This window comes from Ctenopharyngodon idella, chromosome 12, assembly GCF_019924925.1.
Source record: "Ctenopharyngodon idella isolate HZGC_01 chromosome 12, HZGC01, whole genome shotgun sequence".
Taxonomy (NCBI): domain Eukaryota; kingdom Metazoa; phylum Chordata; class Actinopteri; order Cypriniformes; family Xenocyprididae; genus Ctenopharyngodon; species Ctenopharyngodon idella.
Genome location: NC_067231.1, coordinates 30,194,689 through 30,218,982, shown reverse-complemented (window position 1 = coordinate 30,218,982; position 24,294 = coordinate 30,194,689). Strand labels below are relative to the sequence as shown.

Here is a 24,294-nt window from a genome sequence, read left to right as displayed (position 1 = left end):
ACTGTGATACATTTTATTTTTCAGTGTTCTTTGATGAATAGAAAGTTTAAAAGAACAGCATTTATTTGAAATAGAATCTTTTGTAACATTATAAATGTCTTTACTGTCACATTTGAGCAATTGATTGTGTCCTTAATGAATAAAAGTATTAAGTCTGATAAAATATATATGTGTGTGTATGATATTGTCCCACAGAGGTCATCAGCTCCCTCAAGCTGAAATGACAAGCATGTTCTATATTCCTCCTGTAGGTGGCACACTGATGTCTACCAGTAACTGAGTGACAATGAATGAATGAATAAACAAGTGGAAGTGTGAGAACAGCAATGAACAATCTTCACATCAGCAGCTGATACTGAGGATCAGAGGAAAATCATGACGTTCTGAGTGACGTAAGACATTATACAAATTATACATATATTTTATATACATATACAATTTGGATATTGTTTAAATATATTAATTCCAACAATCAGTGCCTGAAATCTACAGGAAATCTGCCCGATCAGAAGAGAGTTCTGGGTAGTTTTGACTTGTTAAGGGTTTTTAATCCATCTTGGCCTTCACCTTAACTAGTCTAACAATCCAGAGAGTGTGTTCTCTTGGATAACACACACACACACACACACACACACAGGTTTACTTAGCTATCTTAATGGAAAGTAGCAGACAATTGAATTGTTTTGACAGGGTTTTTCCTATTGTCCTGCAGTTCCAGTGCACTACAGTCAAACAGAAGCACATGCTGTGTTTAAAGTGTGTCAGGATCCTTCTGACACAATACAAACAACTGTGTGTTCACCTCATGGACAGGAAAGACGAGTTCCTGAAACACACACACATAATGCAGAATATACACAAGATTAATTACAGAAAACACACACACGGGTTTCCATGTTTTATGGGAATTTTTATAGAAATAAAGATTTTTATACTGTATAATCTGTATATTCTCTCCCCTAAACCTATCCATCACAGAAAACTTTCTACATTTTGAGCTGTTTTCCTCATGGGGACCAAAACATGTCCACATTTTGCCCACAACGTAGGGAATACCTGAACCACACACACACACACACACACACACACACACACACACACACACACACACACACACACACACACCAGTAATCCAGGCAGCCTTGAACAGCTCTATAAGATCTAAATCTCTTTTCTCTCAGTGTCTGAAATGGTTCGATCAAGGATTTGGTCTCTCTAAACCCTGCTCTGCTCTGATTGGTCAGATGGCCCAGTCTGTTGTGGTTGGTCAGAAACCAAACACTCATTAGCATATCTTAATTTCAGCACTTGATACACAGTGATACGAACCGTAACGATGGCGTCGGCGTCTATGAAAATAAAATTTGATTGCATTAGTTTAAGAAACTAAAAAAATGCTAAATTACAGCATACTGGATACTGTTTCATGTAATATTTTATAAAAATATCAAAAAGTCTACAACCATTAGAAATAACTCTATTCTTACAGATTCTACACACACACACACACACACACTTACTCAGCTATTGCACAGACTTCTGATGTTTGTATATACAGCTAGTCACCGCCAGCCATTATATCACTTGAGATATTAAACACATAATAAACATCATCATAAACTACAACACATTTCTTGTAGAGCAGAACTGGACCTTTTAGACGCCATTTTACTGATTATGAAAATGAGTTCACATTTATGGTCCTCCAACCATAAAATGTTCCACCACCGGAAGCTCTGAAAACGAAACACACGTTAACTAGTCTAGAAACCAAACAGAGCATGATAATGCTGCGACGCTGATGTTTGCTCTGCTGCTGTCATTTACATTTCCCTGACTTTTCCAGATGTTCATGAGTAATGGAAAGGATTTTAAAAATAATTTTATAGACTAGATATTTTAGAGCAGAGTACGAAATATAAGATTTTATTCCTGGCACAGTCTTTCTACAACTTTTGACTAATAAATTTCCACACTGAAAAAAAAAAAAAACACTGCTTGAGATTTTTGTCTTAGAGCACCTAAAGAGTTTTCCATGTTTTAAGTATAAACAATCTAAAAACAATTTAAGGTGCAGTAAGCGATTTCTGAGAATCGTTGTTGATATTTGAAATCAACCCAAACAGACACACCCCTCCCTTCATTGCTCCGCCCCCAAAATGCACAAACACACAATGAAGCTGAAGCACGCCCCCTACTTCTTATTGTCTCTCTCTCTCTCCTCCCCCATCATGAGTGGACACGCCCCCTACTTCTGATTGTCTCTCTCCTCCCCCATCATGAGTGTACACGCCCCCTACTGCTAATTGGCTCACACTCTCGTCCCCCATCATGAGTGGACACGCCCCCTACTGCTGATTGGCTCTCTCTCTCTCCTCCCCCTTCATGAGTGGACACACACCCTGCTGCCGATTGGCTACAAGTGTGTTGTGGTGCTCGGTCCGATCCACTTTCAACAGAGTTTTTTTAGAAATCACTTACTGCACCTTTAAAATGGTCACAACTTGTATTTTTTAATTAATTTAATATGTTCCTTGAGGTTCACTCGTAATGTTAATAAAGTTTTTTGCACAAAAAAAAAAAACATATATATGCAGAAAAACAATAATGTCAACCTTCATTCTGTCCTCTGTCTGAAACGATCGGTTTTTAAGGCGCGGCTCCTTTAAGGCTTGTCAGTAAACAGACACTGATTGGCTAACGTCATTGCATAGGAAACATATCAATGCCCACTCACTATTGCACAGGAGTAAGTGTTCTTAAAACATTATCCATATAAAACCATCAATTTCCGACTTTCCAATGTGGCATTATTTCTCCATCAGATGTGACTTTGTCTCTAAAGAAACAAAACCCCATGGGATGAAGTACCATGTCAAACAACGATTAACCAGCAGCATGAGGTTACCACGCTATTTCCATCAATCCACACAGAGGTTTGTGTTTGACAGTGAATTACGTAAAGTGATTTCTTATGCGTGTAATCTGATTAAAGGTGAAGCTCACCTGCTAACTGTGACTGTGTGTGTGTGTGTGTGTGTTTTCCCACAGTGAACACTCATGAAAGGCAGGTGTGGTTCTCATTAGCACACAAACACACCGTCAGAACCGTCCCTGAGATCTCAGTGTCTCTGATTCACACTGAAACACACACACACACACACACACACAGAATAACACCACAGTGATGTATTTTGGTAAAGTCAATTCTCATGAAATCAGTCACGAGCAGCACTGATTCAAATGACGTTTTGCATTACAGCATCCGGAGAATGACACATTTGTACAGAGAGAAAGAACACACCCATTCCCTCGAGATACACACACACACACAGAAAGAGAAGTAAAACAGAGAGATATTTATAGTTCAATGTCTGCGTTCACACATCATTTACTGAGATGTTCAAGACTTAAAAAGATTCAAGGATCATATTCATATAAAACTCAGCTGATTAACACATTCTTACAATGACAGACAGATAGATAGATAGATAGATAGATAGATAGACAGATAGATATGATAGTTTAAAAAAGATGTTGCCCTGACGGCAATATAGTGTCGGCCCAGATCCGGCCCACATCTGGTCCGCATGTAATCCACATGTATCAGACGTGGACCGGATCTGGGCCACACTATGTTGATGTCTGGGTAGAATTTAATTTTTTGGTGAACTATCACTTTAAATTTTAAATTCACTGGAGACTTGACCTTTCAGGCCTAATGAAGTCGTCTGCTCACTGTGTGTATCTGTAATTGTGTGTGTGAGGTGTGTGTGTGTGTGTGTGTGAGGTTGAAGTAAGCGTCGCTCCGCTCTCAGCGCCGCGCGTTCAACTCCAGCAGGAGAACATGTGCGTCTGTTCCGCTCCACAGACACAAACACACGGACCAACGGAGAGAGAGAGGAAACACATGCTGATGGGAACCTGCCAAACCCCGAATGCAACATTTGTGCGCCCACACACACACAGATAACTGTCCATGCTGCGAGACATCACACACACAGCCATCTCACAGAAAACTGATCACTTGGTCTGAATCTGAGTATAGATTCACTGGAAAATAGAAAGGAAAAGCCGAGGCAACGAAAGCCTTCAGGAAAGGGAGGAGAGGAAGAGTCTGGAGGAGTAAAAATCAGATTACCAGAGAAACTCACTTAACAAACTGGGTCACATATCTCAGTTACTAGAATAATAACCAGAGGAAATATTGCTTTACACTGTCAGTGAGACTGAGACGCTCAGATGGACGGACGTCACAGGAACTAATGGCTCCTCAGAGATGCTCAGCATCACATCTGAAGAAAGCGGATGTTAATCATATAATCACATAACAGGTTATGAACGAGACGCTTCGAGAGTTTCGACTGAGTCTGGCAGCAGATGTGAGGCTCGTTTAATGTGTTTAGTTGGTTATTTCAGTGTCACAGAGAGTCTGACAGGAGATCATTAATTTAACTGACACTGACAAATGATAATGTCTGAGATTATCATAAAAAACCTATACATTTTTTCCACCATAAAAATTAGGGATGCACCGATATGAACATTTTGGCCGATAATTCTTTATGTTTGAAAGCCGATAACCGATATATTGACCGATAAATCTATATCAAAATCATTTTTGAGAGCCTGATTACAAAAACTAAAGGTTCACCATTAAAATCCATGTCCCAAACACATAATTATAATGTTCTTATTATATTTCAATGATTTCAATCATATTTCAAGCAATTCAAAACCATCATGGTGATCTGAAGTGTCTCAGCTGAAGGAAACAATCCGATATTTATCGGCTTTAATATATCGTACAAAATTTCTTATTGTGCCGATAACGATAACATTAAAAATGAACATATATCGGCCGATACTGATATGGTGGCTGATATATCGTGCATCACTAATAAAATCATTAAAAAATTGTGGCTTAAATTGTAATCTTAGTATTCATACTGGTCTCAAACATTCTCATATCATATTGTACAAATATACAAGTTATGATTTAATTTCACAACAATAGTTGGTAAACATTTGTTAAATATATTATTTATACCTTGAATAAAAGTTTTAATAATCTTGATCATGTTTTTTAAATTTGACAACCTAAACTAATGACATAAAAAAGTTTAAAAAAGCCAAATTATCTGACATTTTCAAGAAAGCAATAATTGACAAATAAGGATGTTTGTGATGATCATAAAAGTTTTTTTTATAAAATCATAAAAGATGTGTCAAGATACTTGAAATGTAATGTTAGTATTCATATTGCTTTCAAACATTTTCATGCAACAACATAAAATATCATGAAGTTTTATTTACTTTCACAATAATCATCAGGGAAAATTTATTAAATATATCATTTACACTCTGAAAGTTTTTAATAGTCTTATTCATTTTTGTTTTTCAAATTTGAAAACTTACAGTGTCATAAATCCTTCCATGTCGTAAAGAGTCAAAAATAAATAAATAATTAAATTAAATTAAAAGAATCAATCATTAGTGTAACTGACAATGACAAATAATGGTGTTTGAAATTATCATAAAACACCAAAAAAAATTTCATATAAACCATGTAAGCTTGTTCCAAGTTACTTAAAAAATCTATAAATATATATAATTCTGAAAAAATATTATATTTGAAAATATAATATAGTTATATAATACTATATAATTTAATAAATTAATATTATATTATTTTAACTTATATTAAAACCATTTTGGAATATATATATATATACATATTAATGCATTTTCATTAATTCATTTATCCACAACTGAATAATTATGACATAAATTAAAGGTCTCCTTTCAAAGTGTAAATTTACTGAGTTACACAACTGACCTCTTCAACACACTGTGATTCTGTGAGCTACGAAAAGTGGGGAAAATATGATCAAAAACAACTCATGCTCTTTGTCAGACTCTGATATGCACGTCAGAAAATCAGAAGAATTCTTCAAAAAGGAGCGAGAGCGCGAGCGTTCGTTCTGAATGAAGATCTCAGAGGCTGTTTCATCTGCTGCTGGAGTTTTCTGTCTGTCTGTCTGTCGACGAGGGTTCAGCAAGAGTCCGTCGGCTAAATAAAGCTCTCCGATATCTGTGTGCGACTTAAACAGGATTCTCACACTCACGTTACCTGTCTGCAGAGTCACACCTGTTCTCTCAGAGGACGCCGGCAGGTGTGTGTAATCTAGCCCACACCCTCACAATACACCGCTTATGATGCACACACACCTGCGCTTTCACACACACCTGCGCTATTCTGACTCCAGGACAGTTTTCACAGGCTTTGCCATTTAACCTGCTGCAACAGATCTGCATATATAAATACACATACAGGGCCTAAAAATAACATTCGCCAAGCGCCAAATGCGAGTAAAAATTGGCGTAGGTGAGTATATGAAACAGCGTCAATCACCAGTTGGTCGTTAACATTTTTATGAATTCTAACAATGTAATGTTGTGAGAATGTGAACAAATACGAGCAACACTCGGGACGGGCCAGTGCTGCATCGTCACGAAAGCCTTGCCAATTTAAATAGGAAGTTTTCTCTGTGCAAACATCTGCATCCGGCAAAAAGCCGTGTCTCAGACAGCGCGTGAGTACTGAATTAAAGGGTTAGTTCACCCAAAAATGAAAATAATGTCATTAATTACTCACCCTCATGTCATTCCACACCCGTAAGACCTTCGTTCATCTTCGGAACACAAATTAAGATATTTTTGTTGAAATCCGATGGCTCAGTGAGGCCTGCATAGCCAGCAATGACATTTCCTCTCTCAAGATCCATTAATGTACTAAAAACATATTTAAATCAGTTCATGTGAGTACAGTGGTTCAATATTAATATTATAAAGCCACGAGAATATTTTTGGTGCGCCAAAAAAAACAAAATAACGACTTATATAGTGATGACCGATTTCAAAACACTGCTTCATGAAGCTTCGGAGAGTTATGAATCTTTTGTGTCGAATCATGATTCGAATCGCATGTCAAACTGCTGAAATCACGTGACTTTGGTGCTCCGAACCGCTGATTCGACACGCTGATTCATAACGCTCCGAAGCTTCCTGAAGCAGTGTTTTGAAATCAGCCATCACTATATAAGTCGTTATTTTGTTTTTTTGGCGCACCAAAAATATTCTCGTCACTTTATAATATTAATATTGAACCACTGTACTCACACTGATTTAAATATGTTTTTAGTACATTAATGGATCTTGAGAGAGGAAATGTCATTGCTGGCTATGCAGGCCTCACTGAGCCATCGGATTTCAACAAAAATATCTTGTGTTCTGAAGATGAACAAAGGTCTTACGGGTGTGGAACGACATGAGGGTGAGTAATTAATGACATAATTTTCATTTTTGGGTGAAAAACACTTTAAGATCCGTCTTCTTGTGCTTAAAGGGACAAATTCATACAAAATTTCCAAAAAATACCTGTCTATATCTTAATGGAACGTAAACAGTTGAGAAAGATAACACATGTGTATCATTATATTGGATCAGTGCATTTGGTCTTAAAGTGACGGCGTCATAATCAGGGTTGTTAGGTTTTCACAACAAAACCTGCATAATTGCTACAAAAAACTAGCCCAATCATGTTTCGGTGGGGGGTCCCTCAGTAAAAATCGCATTCCAGGGGGTAAAATATGCGTTTTTGACAGGGTTCCCTTGGTAAAATTTGCATTCCAGGTGCTAAATATCATATTATTTGGGGTCGTTTCAACCCACGGACATGAAAAACAACCCATGTCAACAGTGTTAAAGTAGCCCAATTCCGCGGGAAAACCGCAGACTTTGCAACACTGGTCATAATAATCCTGCTTTTCCAAACAAATGTAGCAAATCTGCATTTGACCACTGAGGTCTGAGAGGTGTGATAGATTTTGTGAACATTTTGTCCTCAAAGCTGATGTGTTAGAAGCAGGAAAAATGGGCGAGCGTAAGGATTTGAGCGAGTTTGACAAGGGCCAAATTGTGATTGGTCAGAGCATCTCCAAAACTGCAGCTCTTGTGGGGTGTTCCCGGTCTGCAGTGGTCAGTATCTATCAAAAGTGCTCCAAGGAAGGAACAGTGGTGAACCGGCGACAGGGTCATGGGCGGCCGAGGCTCATTAAAGGCTGACCCTGTGTGGTCTGATCCAACAGACGAGCTACTGTAGCTCAAATTGCTCAAGAAGTTAATGCTGTTCTGATACAAAGGTGTCAGAATACACAGTGCATCGCAGTTTGTTGCGTATGGGGCTGCATAGACCAGTCAGGGTGCCCATGCTGACCCCGTCCAAAGCGCCAACAGTGGGCACGTGAGCATCAGAAATGGACCACGGAGCAATGGAAGAAGGTGGCCTGGTCTGATGAATCACGTTTTCTTTTACCTCGCAACTTACAGGACTTACAGGATCTGCTGCTAACATCTTGGTGTCAGAAACCACAGCACACCTTCAGGGGTCTAGAGGAGTCCATGCCTCGACGGGTCAGGGCTGTTTTGGCACCAACACAATATTAGGAAGGTGGTCATAATGTTATGCCTGTTCGGTATATATTTGAATATCTGGATCACACACACACACTGTTAGTATAACTAATGAGATGTGTATGACAGAAGCTCATTAAAGTCTCATTTTCTGCCCTCCACAGTAATAACTCTGCTTCCCCCTCCGCACGCCCTTTAATATCACTGAGTGTGAGTAATTCGTCTCTCTCTCTCTCTTCTGAAGTCGTGTTTTCCCCCTCCGGCTACAGACCCACTGCTGGATTCATCTTTATCAATCTGTGTCTCTCGTCATGGCATCTTCACGGCAGGAGCGCAGGAGTCTCATCAAGCCCTGATGCAAACCTTCCCTCTGATCTTCCTCCATTTCATCTCAGTCATACGCCACTCTGGGATTTGGGTTGTTTGGTTGATGCTCGATATGGCAAAAAAAAATCATAATCACGATTATTTTGGTCAATATTGAGATCACAGTTATTTAACACAATTACTTATTGACACTAATAAAAAAATAAATATATAAAAATTATATATATATATATATATATGTTTGAGACGACGATCCGACTCTCACAAACACACATTACAGCTGCTCCGCCCGTTAAACGATACGCTGCCGTCTCTCTTCAGTCCCTGCTGACTGCTAATGCTAGCGCTCGCTGCAGCGTTAATGCAGTTAGACGAGACGCAGGGATGGAAAGTGGAACATGACCACTCATTTGCACCGCATGAAGTTCAGAAGAGATGAGAAAGACAGAAAAGTGAGAGAGCTGCTAAAATAGAGAGTATTTTAAGGCGGCTCCTGATGTTTCAACATGTAAAGGAATGACATTATGCTAACATCTAAGATACCATTTGGCGAGACTGTATGCATAATCTCAATCTTCATCTGCTGTAACATGTTTTAATGTTTTTGAGTTTTTTATGCTCACGAAGGCTTCATTTATTTGATCAAAAATACAGTAAAAATGTGAAATATTTTTACAATTTAAAATATCTGTTTTCTATGTGAATATATTGTAAAATATAATTTATTTCTGTGATCAAAGCTGAATTTTCAGCATCATTACTCCAGTCTTCAGTGTCACATGATCCTTCAGAAATCACTCTAATATGATGATTTGCTGCTCGAGAAACATTTATGATTATTATCAATGTTGAAAACAGTTAATATTTTTGTGGAAACTGTGAGACATTTTATTTTTCAGGATTCTTTGATGAATAGAAAAGATCAGCATTTATTTGAAATAGACATTTTTATAACATTATAAATGTCTTTTCTGACACTTTTTATCAATGCATTGCAGGGCCTGAAACAATGACCGGCCGGTGACTTAAGAAAATTAACCAGCCATAAATATTTTTTTACCACTCATTAAACTGTTTTTGCAAAAACAGCCAGTTATGACACCAAAATTTTAGATACCAGTGAAAATTCACAATTCTCCATTCCAATTTCGACACCACAGCTAAAACTATATATAAATTTAAAACATTATTAAAGACAGTAAGAGTAGTTTTCAGGTGGAGACACTGAATAAAGTAACCAAATGCAAAATAACATAGATTAATCCTTATTAAAGTTTCAAAAGTTATTCAGTCAAGAGCAGCGAATGATTTTTTCTTTGTCTTTTGTAGTTTGATTAACATTAAAACACAGAGATCAGCAGGAATATTAGGCTGCTGTCACTTTAAAGGATTAGTTCACTTTCATATAAAATTTTCCTGATAATTTACTCACCCCCATGTCATCCAAGGTGTTCATGTCTTTCTTTCTTCAGTCGAAAAGAAATGAAGGTTTTTGATGAAAACATTCCAGGATTTTTCTCCATATAGTGGACTTCAATGGTCTCCAAACGGTTAAAGGTCAAAATTATAGTTTCAGTGCAGCTTCAAAGGGCTTTAAACGATACTAGACGAGGAATAAGAGTCTTATCTAGAGAAACCATTGGCCATTTTCGAAAAAAATGCAAATGTAAATGTTTATGCTTTATATCAACAAATGATCGCCTTCCAAATGCTTCCGCCAAAACCGTACTTTCGTATTCTTCAAAAAGCTTACGCTGTATGTCCTACGCCTTCTTTATTCTACTTACGGAACGAACGCAACGCCAGTTAAATTTTTTCCGTAAGTAGAATAAGCTTTTTGAAGAATACGAAAGTACGGTTTGGCGGAAGCACTTGGAAGGCGATCATTTGTTGATATAAAGCATAAACATTTACATTTTTTCCGAAAATGACTGATCGTTTCGCTAGATAAGACTCTTATTCCTCCTCTGGTATCGTTTAAAGCCCTTTGAAGCTGCACTGAAACTATAATTTTGACCTTCAGCCGTTTGGAGACCACTGAAGTCCATTATAAGGAGAATAATCCTGGAATGTTTTCATCAAAAACCTTCATTTCTTTTCGACTGAAGAAAGAAAGACATGAACATCTTGGATGACATGGGGGTGAGTAAATTATCAGGAAAATTTTATATGAAAGTGAACTAATCCTTTAAAGTGACAGCAGCCTAATATTCCTGCTGATCTCTGTGTTTTAATGTTAATCAAACTACAAAAGACAAAGAAAAAATCATTCGCTGCTCTTGACTGAATAACTTTTGAAACTTTAATAAGGATTAATCTATGTTATTTTGCATTTGGTTACTTTATTCAGTGTCTCCACCTGAAAGTGAACTAATCCTTTAAGAGCTTATGTACGGATCCAATATACTGATACTGTACACATGCGTTGTTTTTCTTGACTGTTTACGTTCACTCAAGCCATAACCGACTGTGTTTAATACTCATGCTGCATTCACACGGGGCGTCGGTGTTAACGCTTCTCATTTTCTTTGAATGGGTGACGTCATGCGTTGCCGAACTGAATTGTGGGTTCCGTCGCGTCGCTTCACTCGCGTTGCAAGCGGCAGAAGTTGAAGATTTCTCAACTTTTCAAGCGCCAACGCAGGCGTCAGCCAATCAGATCGCTTTATGCAAACACCCAAGAGCAGTCGCTAGTCAACTGCGTTTGTGCAGAACCGGAAAGTAATGTGATTGGCTGTTATCACTATAACAGTCGCGTCAACACAAGCTTCAGACACGCCCTCCATCAAGCGTTGGCGCTGATGCCCCGTGTGAATGTAGCGTCACCGAGACGGACATTTTTTGACATAATTTTGTGTCCGTTCAAGCGTAAGAAGACGTGAAACAGAGCTCATTTCAGTATTCGCACGCTGTCTGAGACGCGGATTTCTGGGTGCGTGCTTCGCGCACACACACTAAACTTCTCACACAGCGTGTGAGTAACGAATTGAGTTCCCCTTTGCATCTTCTTGTGCCTGAATATTTAAATTGGCAAAGCTTAAACTTTCGTGACAATGCAACGATGCACACACAGTGTTAATAATGTAATGTGTCCTTGCTGAATAAAAGTATTAATTTCTTTAAAAAAATCTTGCTGACGCCAACTTTTAAACGGCAGTGTACATTTTAAAACGAACATTTTTGTACTTGTTTATTTGCTTATCAATTAATCAACCTACAGTATTTTGTCATGTTTATCAGAGATCCTGTCAAAAGAGTGAAATAGATCAATATATGCCAAAGAGAAGATATTGGTAATCAGTATCGGCTGTAAAAACAATGCTTACATGCATATCAGATGGTCATAGATTTGGCAAATGAGCAGAAAAGTCATGTGACTTGTGAATACAATTATACAATGAGAAATTCTCAATCTAGTGTAAAGATCTGTATTTAATTTGTGTCTCTCAGGGCAGAACATGTTCAATATTTCCAGCACATTACGAGTACAGTTACATTTCACCTCAAACTCGCTCTGACGACATGTTTTTATGTGATCACTGTGTGTGTTGCGCTCTGGGTGTGGTTTGTATTTGCTGTCATGTGTGTGTATGAACTGCTGTGTAACACTAGACGATTGTGTGTCACTGACATGTAACTGAACACCAGATCAGCACACGTATGACCTCTGACCCCTCAACATATATGATGATGACGCATCCACCAGATCATTCAACGGCCAAACACACACATCGATGCTTTCTCTCTTTCTTTAAAGGAACAGTTCAGCCAAAAATGTCATCATGTCAGATGACTAGTGCACTAAATTCCAACTGAACTGAATTCTGATTCATAAGTGATTCACGAACAAATCATTCTGTGAACTGTTTAATTGGTTCATTCATGATTCACAGCAAATCTCAAGTTAGGAGCCCAACGGAGGAAAAGATTAACACATAAATTTTGGTCTTTTTTCATGCAAAGCATCTTCAGATGACTTTGAACATAATAAATGATTCATACAGACTGCTGTTATGATGATATGTTATAATATTTTTATGGTGCACAAAATTCCAAGTCTTCTAAAGTCAAATGATGCTTCATAAAATGAAAAAAAGTCAGTGAATTTAATTCATAATCAATTAATTCTGATTCATGAACAAATGATTTAGTCCAAGTTGTGAATCTAATCAAATGGTTCATTGGAAGAAAAATTCAGTCACTGATTCAGTTAAGTTAATCTCTCTGATTCATCATCTTCGCTTCATTCACAAAATTTCAAGTCGCCTGAAGTCATGATATGATGGTTCGTAAAATGAACAAACAAAAAGTGATTGAGCTAAATTTGGGTTCACTTTGATTAATGAACAAATCATTCATTCCACCTGATCAACTGGTTCTTTGAAAAGAACAGGTTCAAAAGAACATTTCGGTCACTGATTTTGGAGTTCAACTCACTGACTCAATGATCCATTCATAGCAAAATCTCAAGTTAGCAACCAGATAAACTGCGAATATTGAGTTTATTTGCATCCATCCTTCATGAAAAGCATCTTTAGATGACTTGAATATAATAAACAAGTCATCCGGACTGCTGTTTTGATATTTTTATGTGCACAAAACTCCACTGACTCAATGATCCGTTCATAACAAATCTCAAGTTAACAGAGGATAAAGACTTTAAAGCATAAATTTGGGTCTAAACTTCAGGCAAAGCATCTTCAGATAACTTTAAATCTAGTGCATCAGTCATACAGACTGTGTTAATCATATTTTTATGATGCTTTCTTGGTGTTTATGGAGCTTAACGGATGAAATATTGCATGGGAAAGCGCTGCGTGAGATCCTTCAGACAAACTCTCCTTTTGTGTCGTTTGGAAGAAAGAAAGCTTGAATACATGATGACGAAACGATTCTTGTGCATCTCATTCATTCATCGGCTTGGCTTTGGCCAATGCACTCACGCTCCTGAAGGTTAATTGGGTTTGCAGAGACACGACTGATCTGAGTTCAGCTTTTCGGAGTCTATATTCTCACAGACACACAATAGCAGGAGGAGATCAATGTCACCTACGACATTATCCGTTAATGTCACATACTAAATCAAATCTGTGAGACAGTAATGAAAGCCATACGTGGAATATAATGAAAGCATTTCATTTCCATACTTAGGTCAGTAGGGTTTGCGGTAATTAGTGTCATTAAAACGCAAACAAACAAACACAGAGCTCGGCTAATGACTCACAGGGTAATTAGAGGTCAGACAGAACTGTAAATAATCTAATAATGCTGTTTATTTACAGCGAGGTGTTTAAATTTCTCCCTGCAGGGATCGAATGCGACTCAAAAAGAGCCAGAGACACATTAACGAACCCAAAACTCGTTTGATTGCATTTATAATGTGATTCTGCTGACTTGATTAACTTGATCTCTGCTGTATGGTGCTATTAATATAACATCCACTTTCCAGCAGGTTTGTCTGCTTCGCTTTTGTCCTGAAGCTTCTTTGTGAGAGTCAAGTGATGTTTCTTCAGAACACAAACACACGCAAACCGCTCACACATGCCTCACTGGGTGTGGTTGCTGATAGGCTTATGGATTGATTTAAACCCCTCTGATTGGCCGCTGCATTCACGTGCTCAACACAAGCAGTCTCGGCAAAAACCTCTGCAAAAAATCATATAGCTACAAAATAAAAAATGTTGATGCATTGGGAGTAACACTGTAATCGGCACTCGTAAGCGCTTGCTTTGAGATGCAACTTTTAAAAGTGCTATAGAAAATAAAGTTTATTATTATGTACATATGAATTGGTTTTGACAGTCGGCGCTCAAGTCCAGAGCGTCCCGATGTTCCCTGCGGCCCGTCGCTCTCGGTCACCCAGCATGCTCTAATTCCTGCACAGATCTAATGCTCGATTTGCAAACATTTGACAAATCTCCAGTCCAGAGACGTCTAACACTGCTCAGAGACGTAACCTTAAGTTGCAGCCAAAAACGCAAGTTGCATGCAATTCCACACTGCAATTTCATCTCATTAATTCTCATTCATGTCCTTGACAACAGCACACAAGAGTGCAATAAACAGCAAAATGTAGGTCTCTCATTTGCATAATGATTTATGTTCATTTGTTTGTCTCAAAAATGCATTTCCGTCTGTATGTTGTACCTTATAATCGCTTTCATTCTGAACTGGTGTTGTCAAAAGTACCGACTTCGATAGCAAGTCGGTACTGAAATTTTGAAAATGTGACGCTTTGAGCGTTGTTGAGCGGATTCGTAAACACCTCTGATTGGCCATTGTTTTCACGCGCTCAACATATATGTCTGTGATTGGCTACAATGATCAACGCACGGGAGCGTTTGAAAGCACACGGAAGTGTTTGAATTTGAAAGCGGGAGCGTTTGAAAGCAGGAGTCTATCCACGGACCGGTCCGCTGCTATGGAAGGCCAAAAAGTTAAAAAACGTGTGAATTTTAACACGTTAACGATAACTAAAATACACGTATTTACAAATATTTAGTGCGTGAAATACGTGTAGTTTGCGCTGTTAACGTGTTAAAATTCACGTGTTTTTGAACCATTTAGCCTTCTGTATGCTGATAGATGCCTGCTTTCAAATGCTCCCGCGTATATCTGCGTAAGTGCTTGGTGAAAAGCGTCATTGATGTCTATTTACAACATGCTTTTGAAGCGCTGATCATTGTAGCCAATCACAGACATATCTGTTGAGTGCGTGAACACAATGGCCAATCAGAGGTGTTTACGAATCCGCTCAACAGCTCTCAAAGCATCACATTTTTAAAATTTCTGTACTGTCTTGGTATCGAAGTCGGTACTTTTGACAACACTATTCTGAACGTGTAGATATATATAAATATCCTGAGTTTACATAATTGCGCATTTCCAATTAATACCGACATGCTGTATGCAAGCAGTCTTACTCAGATTTCTCTATACTGTTTTAACCAGGTAATATTAACCAGGATAAGTGTGCATGCAAATATGATCAATATAACATTCCCATCTGAACTTTCTGACTCCAGTTCAATGGACGCTCAGCTCATGTTCTGGCTGTGAAAACAGAGCTGCCTTCTTCAGTCTCAATCCCAAAAAAGCGCTCAAATACTTGTTTATAACGATGTTAGCTGCAAAAAATATTATTTAATGAAATATTTAGAGTATATTATAAATATGTTAGCTGACTGAGCTGACCGCTTTCTTGGAAGAAACGTCTTATGAAGACACGTCTCCCATGGTGCTGTTAGAGAAGAAAATCTCATGACATACTGTCAGACAGAAGCAAAAATAAACCTTAAACACGACTGAAATAGCTCCTTTATGCCCTTCTGCTCGCCGACTAAACATTCACATTTAAAACCACACTCATGCAGCATCAATGCGGCAATAAAACATGTTAAATACTGCCTTGCTTCACATTTAACCAGAATACAAACCACAAATATATCTTAAGCGAACCCCAACAATGCATTAAACGGTGTAAATACAGACGCTATTCTGGGTCATCTAAACATGACTAATGACTAAGGATTCAAATTAGTCCTTAATGAACTGCTGTCTCAGCTCCCCTGAAAGCACTAATTAAGCACTGAGCTTATTTGGCCTAAATCATCTCCAGAATTTCAAAAGAAAGATAAAGTAACAATAAGTGCACCTAGATGATGTCATACAACGCATTTATTTGCTCATAGATATTTAATCGTTATGTTACGATCCGTATGCAAACTTTATCATTTTAGCACATGCAATGTACAGTCTTTTAGTAATTATATGCAGTTATACTGTATAAGTATGAACTAAAAGCTACGACAATTCGATTTTGATTTCATGTGGTGTTTAAAGTCGGCAGCTTTCTATTGTGCCGTATATCTGAGTGAAACGCTTCTCAAACAAGAACAAATGTAGGGCGGGGCTTGATTTTATCAGTGAGGAATTGATTGAATAGTTGCGGTTTGCTATTGGTGGATCTCATGTGAGTGACAGGTTGCCCCGCCCTCGTCGTCAGAGAAGAGATGCTGCAAGAGGGAGGAGAAGATATTCTGATTCAAGATTAAAAATAAATAAATAAATGTTAATTTTGATTTCACAGCGACTTCAACAAGAACAAGAGGATTTCGCGCGGTCTGACCTCTCTGAAGGAGGTGTCACGACCCCGTCGTTCAACACGCATTAGAGCACAATAACACAGTCAGACGCCTCACAAATCCATCGCCATATTGATCCGTCAGTGCTTTAAACAAAATGGCTTGCATTTTTAATGGACACCGCTATTATTATTCTCATACAGTGCTTTTTCAATCCATCTGCAGTGCAAATTCAGTCACACATTCAAGAGAAAGACATCAAAACCGACACTATTTGCTTTCTTAATTCGTGTTCTTAGTCTTATTTGTGAATGATTCGTCAGTGACGTTATTCTAAAGAAATTTGTTTGTCTTCATTTTTCATCGTACCGTATCAACTCGCTCCACGACTTTACTTTTTAGCTGAGGTAAAAGAAAAAATGTCGCTTTTGTGTCAAAGTGGCACTAAATCAATCAAGCGAAATGTGACTAAAAACAGCAGACTGACCCTCTATATTCAATAACACTTCAGCACCTAAAAAACAGCGCAGACATCTTAAGTCACTCAGGCCTGAAGTGGATCGATGGCGCGCGAGAGAAAACTTCAGTTTCCCGCCTTGCTTCTTGACTCGTCATTTAGTCTGTTAGTCTCTCACACACACACACATTGTGTGAAACCCTCAACCAGGGAACCGCGACTTACGTATGACGCGGTCATTAATATTTAAACAGAGGTTTCTGTTATGTAAGTAACCATAGAGTTTTTAGCATTTGTGTGACACGACACTCTCACTGCGAATGACAGAGCCAGTACATCAACAAACTGAAATATATTAGTCAGGATGATTAATGAGCCGAGGATCAGCTTCACGCACAATAACCTGATTAACCGCTTCAGCTTAATAAATGATCAACCTGTCGACCAGTAACAGACTGATTTGAGTCAAATATCAGCTTAAAGGGATAGTTCATCCCAAAAATGAAAATTCTGTCATCATTTACTCCCCCTTAAGTTGTTCCAAACCTGTATAAATGTCTTTGTTTTCCTGAACACAAAGGAAGATATTTGGATTAATGTTTATAACCAAGCATTGACTACCATAGTAGTTCTTCATAATATCTTCTTTTGTGTTGATCAGAACAAAGAAATTTATGGGTCATCGACAAATAAGGTTTTGAAAAAAACCCATAATGGAGATATAATTAATTTTATTAAGTGTTAACAATGAGATTATGTGGTTTTTTATAATCAATTAGCACTGCTTTTGTCATGTTTTGCAAGATGGACAAAATTTGTTACCAAAAATTCATTCGGTTTAACCAAAATTTCGGTTTTACCGAATGACAGTTTTTTTTAATACCGAATGACGATATTTTCAAACAATGCTAACAGGCTCATATCTAGCTAGCTAGCAAAAGGAAAAACATGTTATATTTAGTACAAGTTTTAAAAATATTACAACATTTTTAATGTTTTATAGCGGTTGTACCGAATGACATGATGTTTCGTGACATGCGTATGAGTGAAAACATGAATTTTTCAAATAGTTACTTTGCTTCACGACCATGTGCAGGTGTCTGAGTGATGTCACATCCTGTCACGTGATATTAACCGCATGACTCAATCCAAAAGTAATTGGTTACTCCGAATGACATCAATGAAATTTATTTTTCCGGACATTATTTCTCATAACAAAGCAACGACTTCTACACATAATTTTAACACCATTTTGCACTATGTTGATATATGATGTTATAAAATCATGCCAGAATAAAAAAATATATACATTTATTACATTTTAAGATATTTTAATCTTAAATGAACTGGCTTTGGACGGTTAAACCAAATGCAAAATATAATTAAAACCTTTTGGATTCAATAAAAGAGATCTAGTTGTACTACCTCACATACTTTGGATGTCATATCTTTGTTTTTTATTATTATTAAGGCCTTTGGACAAAAAAAAAAAAAAAAATTACTCATTACGTCATTGACCCTTCTACGGGTTTGGAACAACTTGAGGGGGCGTAAATGATGACATAATTTTCATTTTTTTTGGGTGTACTGTCCCTTTAATTAAAACACTAACACTGGCTGATAACAACAGGGTCACCATTTCTGCAACTTATTATTTAACTGCATAATATTATGCAATTATTACATGTAATCTTGTATGAAGGCGTGATCCCTGTCTGTCCTTCATTAAATCAGGCATCCCTCGTCTCAGTAATTACTCACTGATCTCCAGGGAATCTCCTGCAATTCATCGCCTCCTTGCATTAATGACACAACAGCATCCCATCATGTTGCCGTAGTAACCAAGACACACACACACACACACACACACACACACACTTCCAGAGTGTCCATTGCAATTCAGCCTGATTTACCAGGATAGATAGATAGATAGATAGATAGATAGATATGGTGGGTTGGGGTCAGGACAGGTGAAGGATGCTCTAGAGGCCCACATCAGGACCATCTCCGTCACATCATCACAGATCATCATCAGATTTATTCGAAAAAACACCTCATAATAACAGCCCGCTTCTGTAATTATCATTTAGCATCACATTTTAATATTTGCATATGTAAATATATCAGGTAAAGCTGTTTGTATATGCATGACACGTCGATTGATCGCTGTTTGAGGTGTTATTTGTCCATCAGCAGCAGCAAAAGTGACTGATGAAGGTGTTTTACCTGCCCACTGTCTGGTTGGCCAGTTGTCGCATTCGGTTGAATTGCTTCTTCATCTTCCTGCAATTTGCGCGTGAATCCCGATGGATGAAACAGCAGCTGACATGCCTCACTTAAAGAACAACCGTTGGGAAATATTCCATGGCACGGGCCATACTGAACGATTCCTCTTCGGTGTGTAACCATCACCTATATGGAATGAAAACGACAGAAATCATCATTTGCGCGTACTGCTCGTCGCTCGAGACTCGGGATGCTCCGCCGAACGCCGGTGACGCGGCGCGGCTGCAGGAGGGAATTGTGGGAAATGGAGTTCTGACCTACTAACTGGACTTGAGAATGTCTTGTTGTGTTTCGTTTGTAAGATCTTACGTTTTGAAGCTTTCGTAACATTAAACAGATAATACAATCGAACTAAAATGCAGCTAATAAACTGAAATCATTGTAGTGTTTTAACGTAATATGCCTTGAAAAAGAATTACATGATTTACTAAATGTATTTGTAAAATAGTTTAATAATTAAAAATGAAATTAAAAATACTACAACTAATAAAAATAGAAAATAAATAAATACATAAAGATAAAAATATATTATTCTAACAATGTTGCCATCGTGTGGATGTCGTGAAGAAGTGCAGCGTTGAGAGGGAATAAAAATTCAGTATGTCACAATAAAGAAACATTGTGTTCTTCCCCGGAATGAGCAAATTAATTCATTAATGTGTGAACGACACGGTACATATTTAATATATACATACATTTGGAATAAGTAACATTAAATTGACAATTACCATGTAGGATTTCATATAATCAGATTTTATATTATACTGACTCTTAAAGCCATTTTGCCTTCATGTTTATCCAAAACAATGTATTGTTATAAAACATAATTTGGACTGGAACAGCAGTAGGTCATCGCTTTCTGCTGCAGTGTCATTGGGGCGTGTCCTCGGCGCAGAATCGTTGACAGCAGTCCGCGCATGCGCGCTGTGGAGTGTCAGGGAGGCAAGATGGCGGCCCTCAGAGCGGGTCTCCTGACCCGAGCTCTTACTAAAGGAAAAACACCGAGAATCTCGGAAATTGTCCTCGGAACGAGAGCAGGTGCTGTTTTATACACAAGCCATCACCTTATTATGCGAATGTTCGCTATAAAAGCAGTGTTTTATAGGATAAAAAGAATAATAACCTTCATGTCAAGGCCAGTGAGCTAACAGGCTAAGTGAAACCATGATACTTCTTTACGTGTTTTTGTAAACAAATGTAATTGATTGTTAACTGCTTTGTATTAGGATTAATTATTGTGTTGATTTAAGTACATTATAAACTACGTGCCGTTTTACAGTCTACATTTGTGCAATTTTGTTAGCCTTTTGCATTCCAGGTTGTATTGTATACTATAGGTTGTCTTTTTTTCTTTCATATTACAGATTTAATAAATTCATTACACTAGATAATCTATAATAATATGTCAGCTTATAATGTGACTAAGGAGAACTCGGATGTTATGATTGAAGTTCTTCCCTTATTATAATAATATCATAATAATATTTGTGTGTTGTGTTGCAGCCTCTGGTGGTTCGAAGGACATGCTGCCCGGTCCATACCCCAAAACCCCAGAGGAGAGAGCGGCAGCGGCCAAGAAATACAACATGACGCTGGAAGATTACCAGCCCTTTCCTGATGACGGCATGGGGTGAGTATCTGTCTCATGTTCACACACTTTGAATGAATATTGTGTTTTTTGTTTTTTTGTCAAAATGTTGAATGGATGGTGATGTATTTAAATATGTTGTTGCACAGGCATGGTGACTACCCCATGCTGCCAAACCGATCGCAGCAAGAGAGAGACCCCTGGTATCAGTGGGACCATCCTGATCTGAGGAGGAACTGGGGAGAGCCGGTATATAAGAATCCATATAAATCCTGGTTCATGCTTAATGCATCCATACAAGTGCTATCATTGCACACATGCTGTGCACACACATTCCAGCATGCACACTTTTTCATGCCACACTTCACTACAGCATATAATGTTTAAAGCACCATGCTGACGTTGCTTGTTACAACTATGCAGTTATTTGTATAAGTATGTAGTATATTTAGCCTTTCTTTAGGCTTTAAAATTTAAAATGTAAAAACTGAAGTGCTCAAACAAGTTTAGATCCAAAACTATTATTTGTAGGGATGCACAATATATCGACCACCATATTGGTATCAGTCAATATATGCTCATTTTTAATGTTATTGTTATCGGCTCAATAAGAAAATTTGGCCAATATATTAAAGAAGATAAATAATGGATTTTTCCTTCAGCTGAGACACTTCAGATGCGCACTGTCCGCCATGATGGTTTTAAATTGCTTGAAATATGATTGAAAATCACTTCAAAAAAGGAAAATACAGTTAAGTACAACATACAGCACAAGTCTGTCATATAAGCTATAAAAATTACATTGAGAACCTTATAACTGTGTGCTTTGGGACATGGCTTTTAATGGTGAGACTTTTGTTTTTGTAATCAGGCTCTCAAAAATGAAATAAAAATTTGGATTTAGATTTATTGTCCAATGTATCGGTTATCAGTTTTCAAATATAAAGAATTATCGGTTATCGCAGTCAGCAAATATATCAGTTATCGGCTTTCAAACATAAAGGGTTATCAATATCGGGCAATATATCGGTTATCAGCTTTCAAATATAAAGAATTATCCGTTATCGGTATCCGGCAATATATCGGTTATTGGCTTTCAAATATAAAGAGTTATCGGTATCGGGAAATATATCAGTTATCAGCTTTCAAATATAAAGAATCACCGGTTATCGTATCGGGCAATATATCAGTTATCGGCTTTCAAATATAAAGAATTATCGGTTATTGCAGTCAGCAAATATATCAGTTATCGGCTTTCAAACATAAAGGGTTATCAATATCGGGCAATATATCGGTTATCAGCTTTCAAATATAAAGAATTATTCGTTATCGGTATCCGGCAATATATCAGTTATCGGCTTTCAAATATAAAGAATTATCGGTTATTGCAGTCTGCAAATATATCAGTTATCGGCTTTCAAACATAAAAGGTTATCAGTATCGGGCAATATATCGGTTATCAGCTTTCAAATATAAAGAATTATCCGTTATCGGTATCTGGCAATATATCGGTTATTGGCTTTCAAATATAAAGAGTTATGGGTATCGGGAAATATATCAGTTATCAGCTTTCGAATATAAAGAATCACCGGTTATCGATATTGAGCAATATATCGGTTATCGGCTTTCAAATATAAAGGATTATCGTATCGGACAAAATTTTCATATCGGTGCGTCCCCAGTTTTTTGTTCATCAGGATAAAACGTTAAAATAATAGCAAACTACAGCTTATCGCTCAAATATGATTAAATGCATAGATATTAAGGTGTTTGAATGCATAGATATTAATTGTGCGAGTTAGGTATGCACCGATATGGCAATTTTGGCTGATACCGATAATTCTTTATATTTGAAAGCCGATAACCGATATATTGGCCGATAAATCTAAATCCAAATTTTTATATCATTTTTGAGAGCCTGATTACAAAAACAAAAGTCTCACCATTTAAAGCCATGTCCGAAACACAATTATAATGTTCTCATTATAATATTATGTAGCTTATATGACTGTATTTTCCTTTTTGAAGTGATTTTCAATCATATTTCAAGCAATTCAAAACTATAAAGGTGAACAGTGTGCATCTGAAGCGTCTCAGCTGAAGAAAATAATCCGTTATTTATCGGCTTTAATATATCAGCCAAGTTTTCTTATCTGGTCGATAATGATAACATTAAAAATAAACATATATCGGCTGATACCAATATGGTGGCCGATATGTCGTACATCCCTAGTGCAAGTGAATGTATAATCAAGAAGACTTATAACGGAGACTGTTGCTGCATTCATCTTATTGGGTTGCACAGATTAGTGGCTGTTTTGTGACTCTTTCTGTTTGTGTTGCAGCTCCACTATGACTTCGACATGTACATCAGGAACAGGGTTGACACGTCTCCGAGTCCTGTGGACTGGAGGACCATGCGTAACACCCTGCTGGGGTTTGTGGGCTTCATGATGCTGATGTTTGGCTTGGGCGAGATGTTCCCCAGCTACCAGCCCGTGGTGAGTAGAGGAAGAACAATAAGCAATTTTCAAAATATTTCAAAGGGAAGTTATTCCTGCAATGAATCTTATGAATGAGTGTCATCATCATTGTTTTTTCTCTTTCCAGGCACCTAAACAGTATCCTTACAACAACCTGTATCTGGAGAGAGGTGGAGACCCGGAGAAAGAACCAGAACCTGTCAATCATTATGAAATCTAATGCTAGAAACCTGTCTGTTTCATAACTTGTGTATATTTCTGTCTCTCTAATAAAGTTAACTTAAACTGAAATGTCATCTGTTGTGCTTGTCATTTCCTATAATGCTTATACTTATCATTCAAATGAGACAAACTGTCATCAGCTTTTTATTATCTCACTTTAACACTGTTCAGACATTATTTTCTAAACAAAGAGAGCATAAAAGTGTCTGTTGTTTGGATGTGTGCCAGATTCATGCATTAATATTTTATATTTTACTCATTTTATTTTCAATAGTTTTTTATTTACTTTTTTGTGAGTAGACGATCTTAAATTAAAAGGTCTGCAGTAAGAGCACCATTACATGTTAAAAAAATAAAGTTGTATATAATTCG

General features: G+C 37.4%; 2 protein-coding genes across 7 annotated transcripts in view; one reads left to right on the top strand and one right to left on the bottom strand.

Annotated features, from left to right (window-relative positions):
* arhgap44b (Rho GTPase activating protein 44b) overlaps nt 1-20,360 on the bottom strand; it is a 46,268-nt gene extending 25,908 nt beyond the window's left edge. For all 6 annotated transcript variants that reach the window (XM_051914889.1, XM_051914893.1, XM_051914888.1 and 3 more), the window contains exon 1: nt 19,570-20,360. In XM_051914889.1, the coding sequence (XP_051770849.1) occupies nt 19,570-19,622 (53 nt within the window). In that variant the 5' untranslated portion in view covers nt 19,623-20,360. The remainder of the gene's footprint in view (nt 1-19,569) is intronic.
* Nucleotides 20,361-20,499: 139 nt separating this feature from the next.
* ndufb8 (NADH:ubiquinone oxidoreductase subunit B8) lies at nt 20,500-23,991 on the top strand. Its single transcript, XM_051914901.1, has 5 exons — nt 20,500-20,667; nt 21,133-21,259; nt 21,367-21,466; nt 23,563-23,718; nt 23,828-23,991. Exons 1-5 carry the CDS (start codon nt 20,547-20,549, stop codon nt 23,918-23,920), a joined length of 597 nt encoding a protein of 198 aa, XP_051770861.1. The 5' UTR covers nt 20,500-20,546; the 3' UTR covers nt 23,921-23,991.
* The last annotated feature ends 303 nt before the right edge of the window (nt 23,992-24,294 follow it).

What these genes read in the sequence shown, in the direction of transcription:
- ndufb8 (XM_051914901.1), top strand. Translation starts at nt 20,547, where the DNA reads ATGCGCGCTGTGGAGTGTCAGGGAGGCAAGATGGCGGCCCTCAGAGCG. An exon ending in TGTCCTCGGAACGAGAGCAG is followed by an intron (nt 20,668 to 21,132) that starts GTGCTGTTTTAT and finishes GTTGTGTTGCAG; the next exon opens with CCTCTGGTGGTTCGAAGGAC. An exon ending in TCCCCAGCTACCAGCCCGTG is followed by an intron (nt 23,719 to 23,827) that starts GTGAGTAGAGGA and finishes TTCTCTTTCCAG; the next exon opens with GCACCTAAACAGTATCCTTA.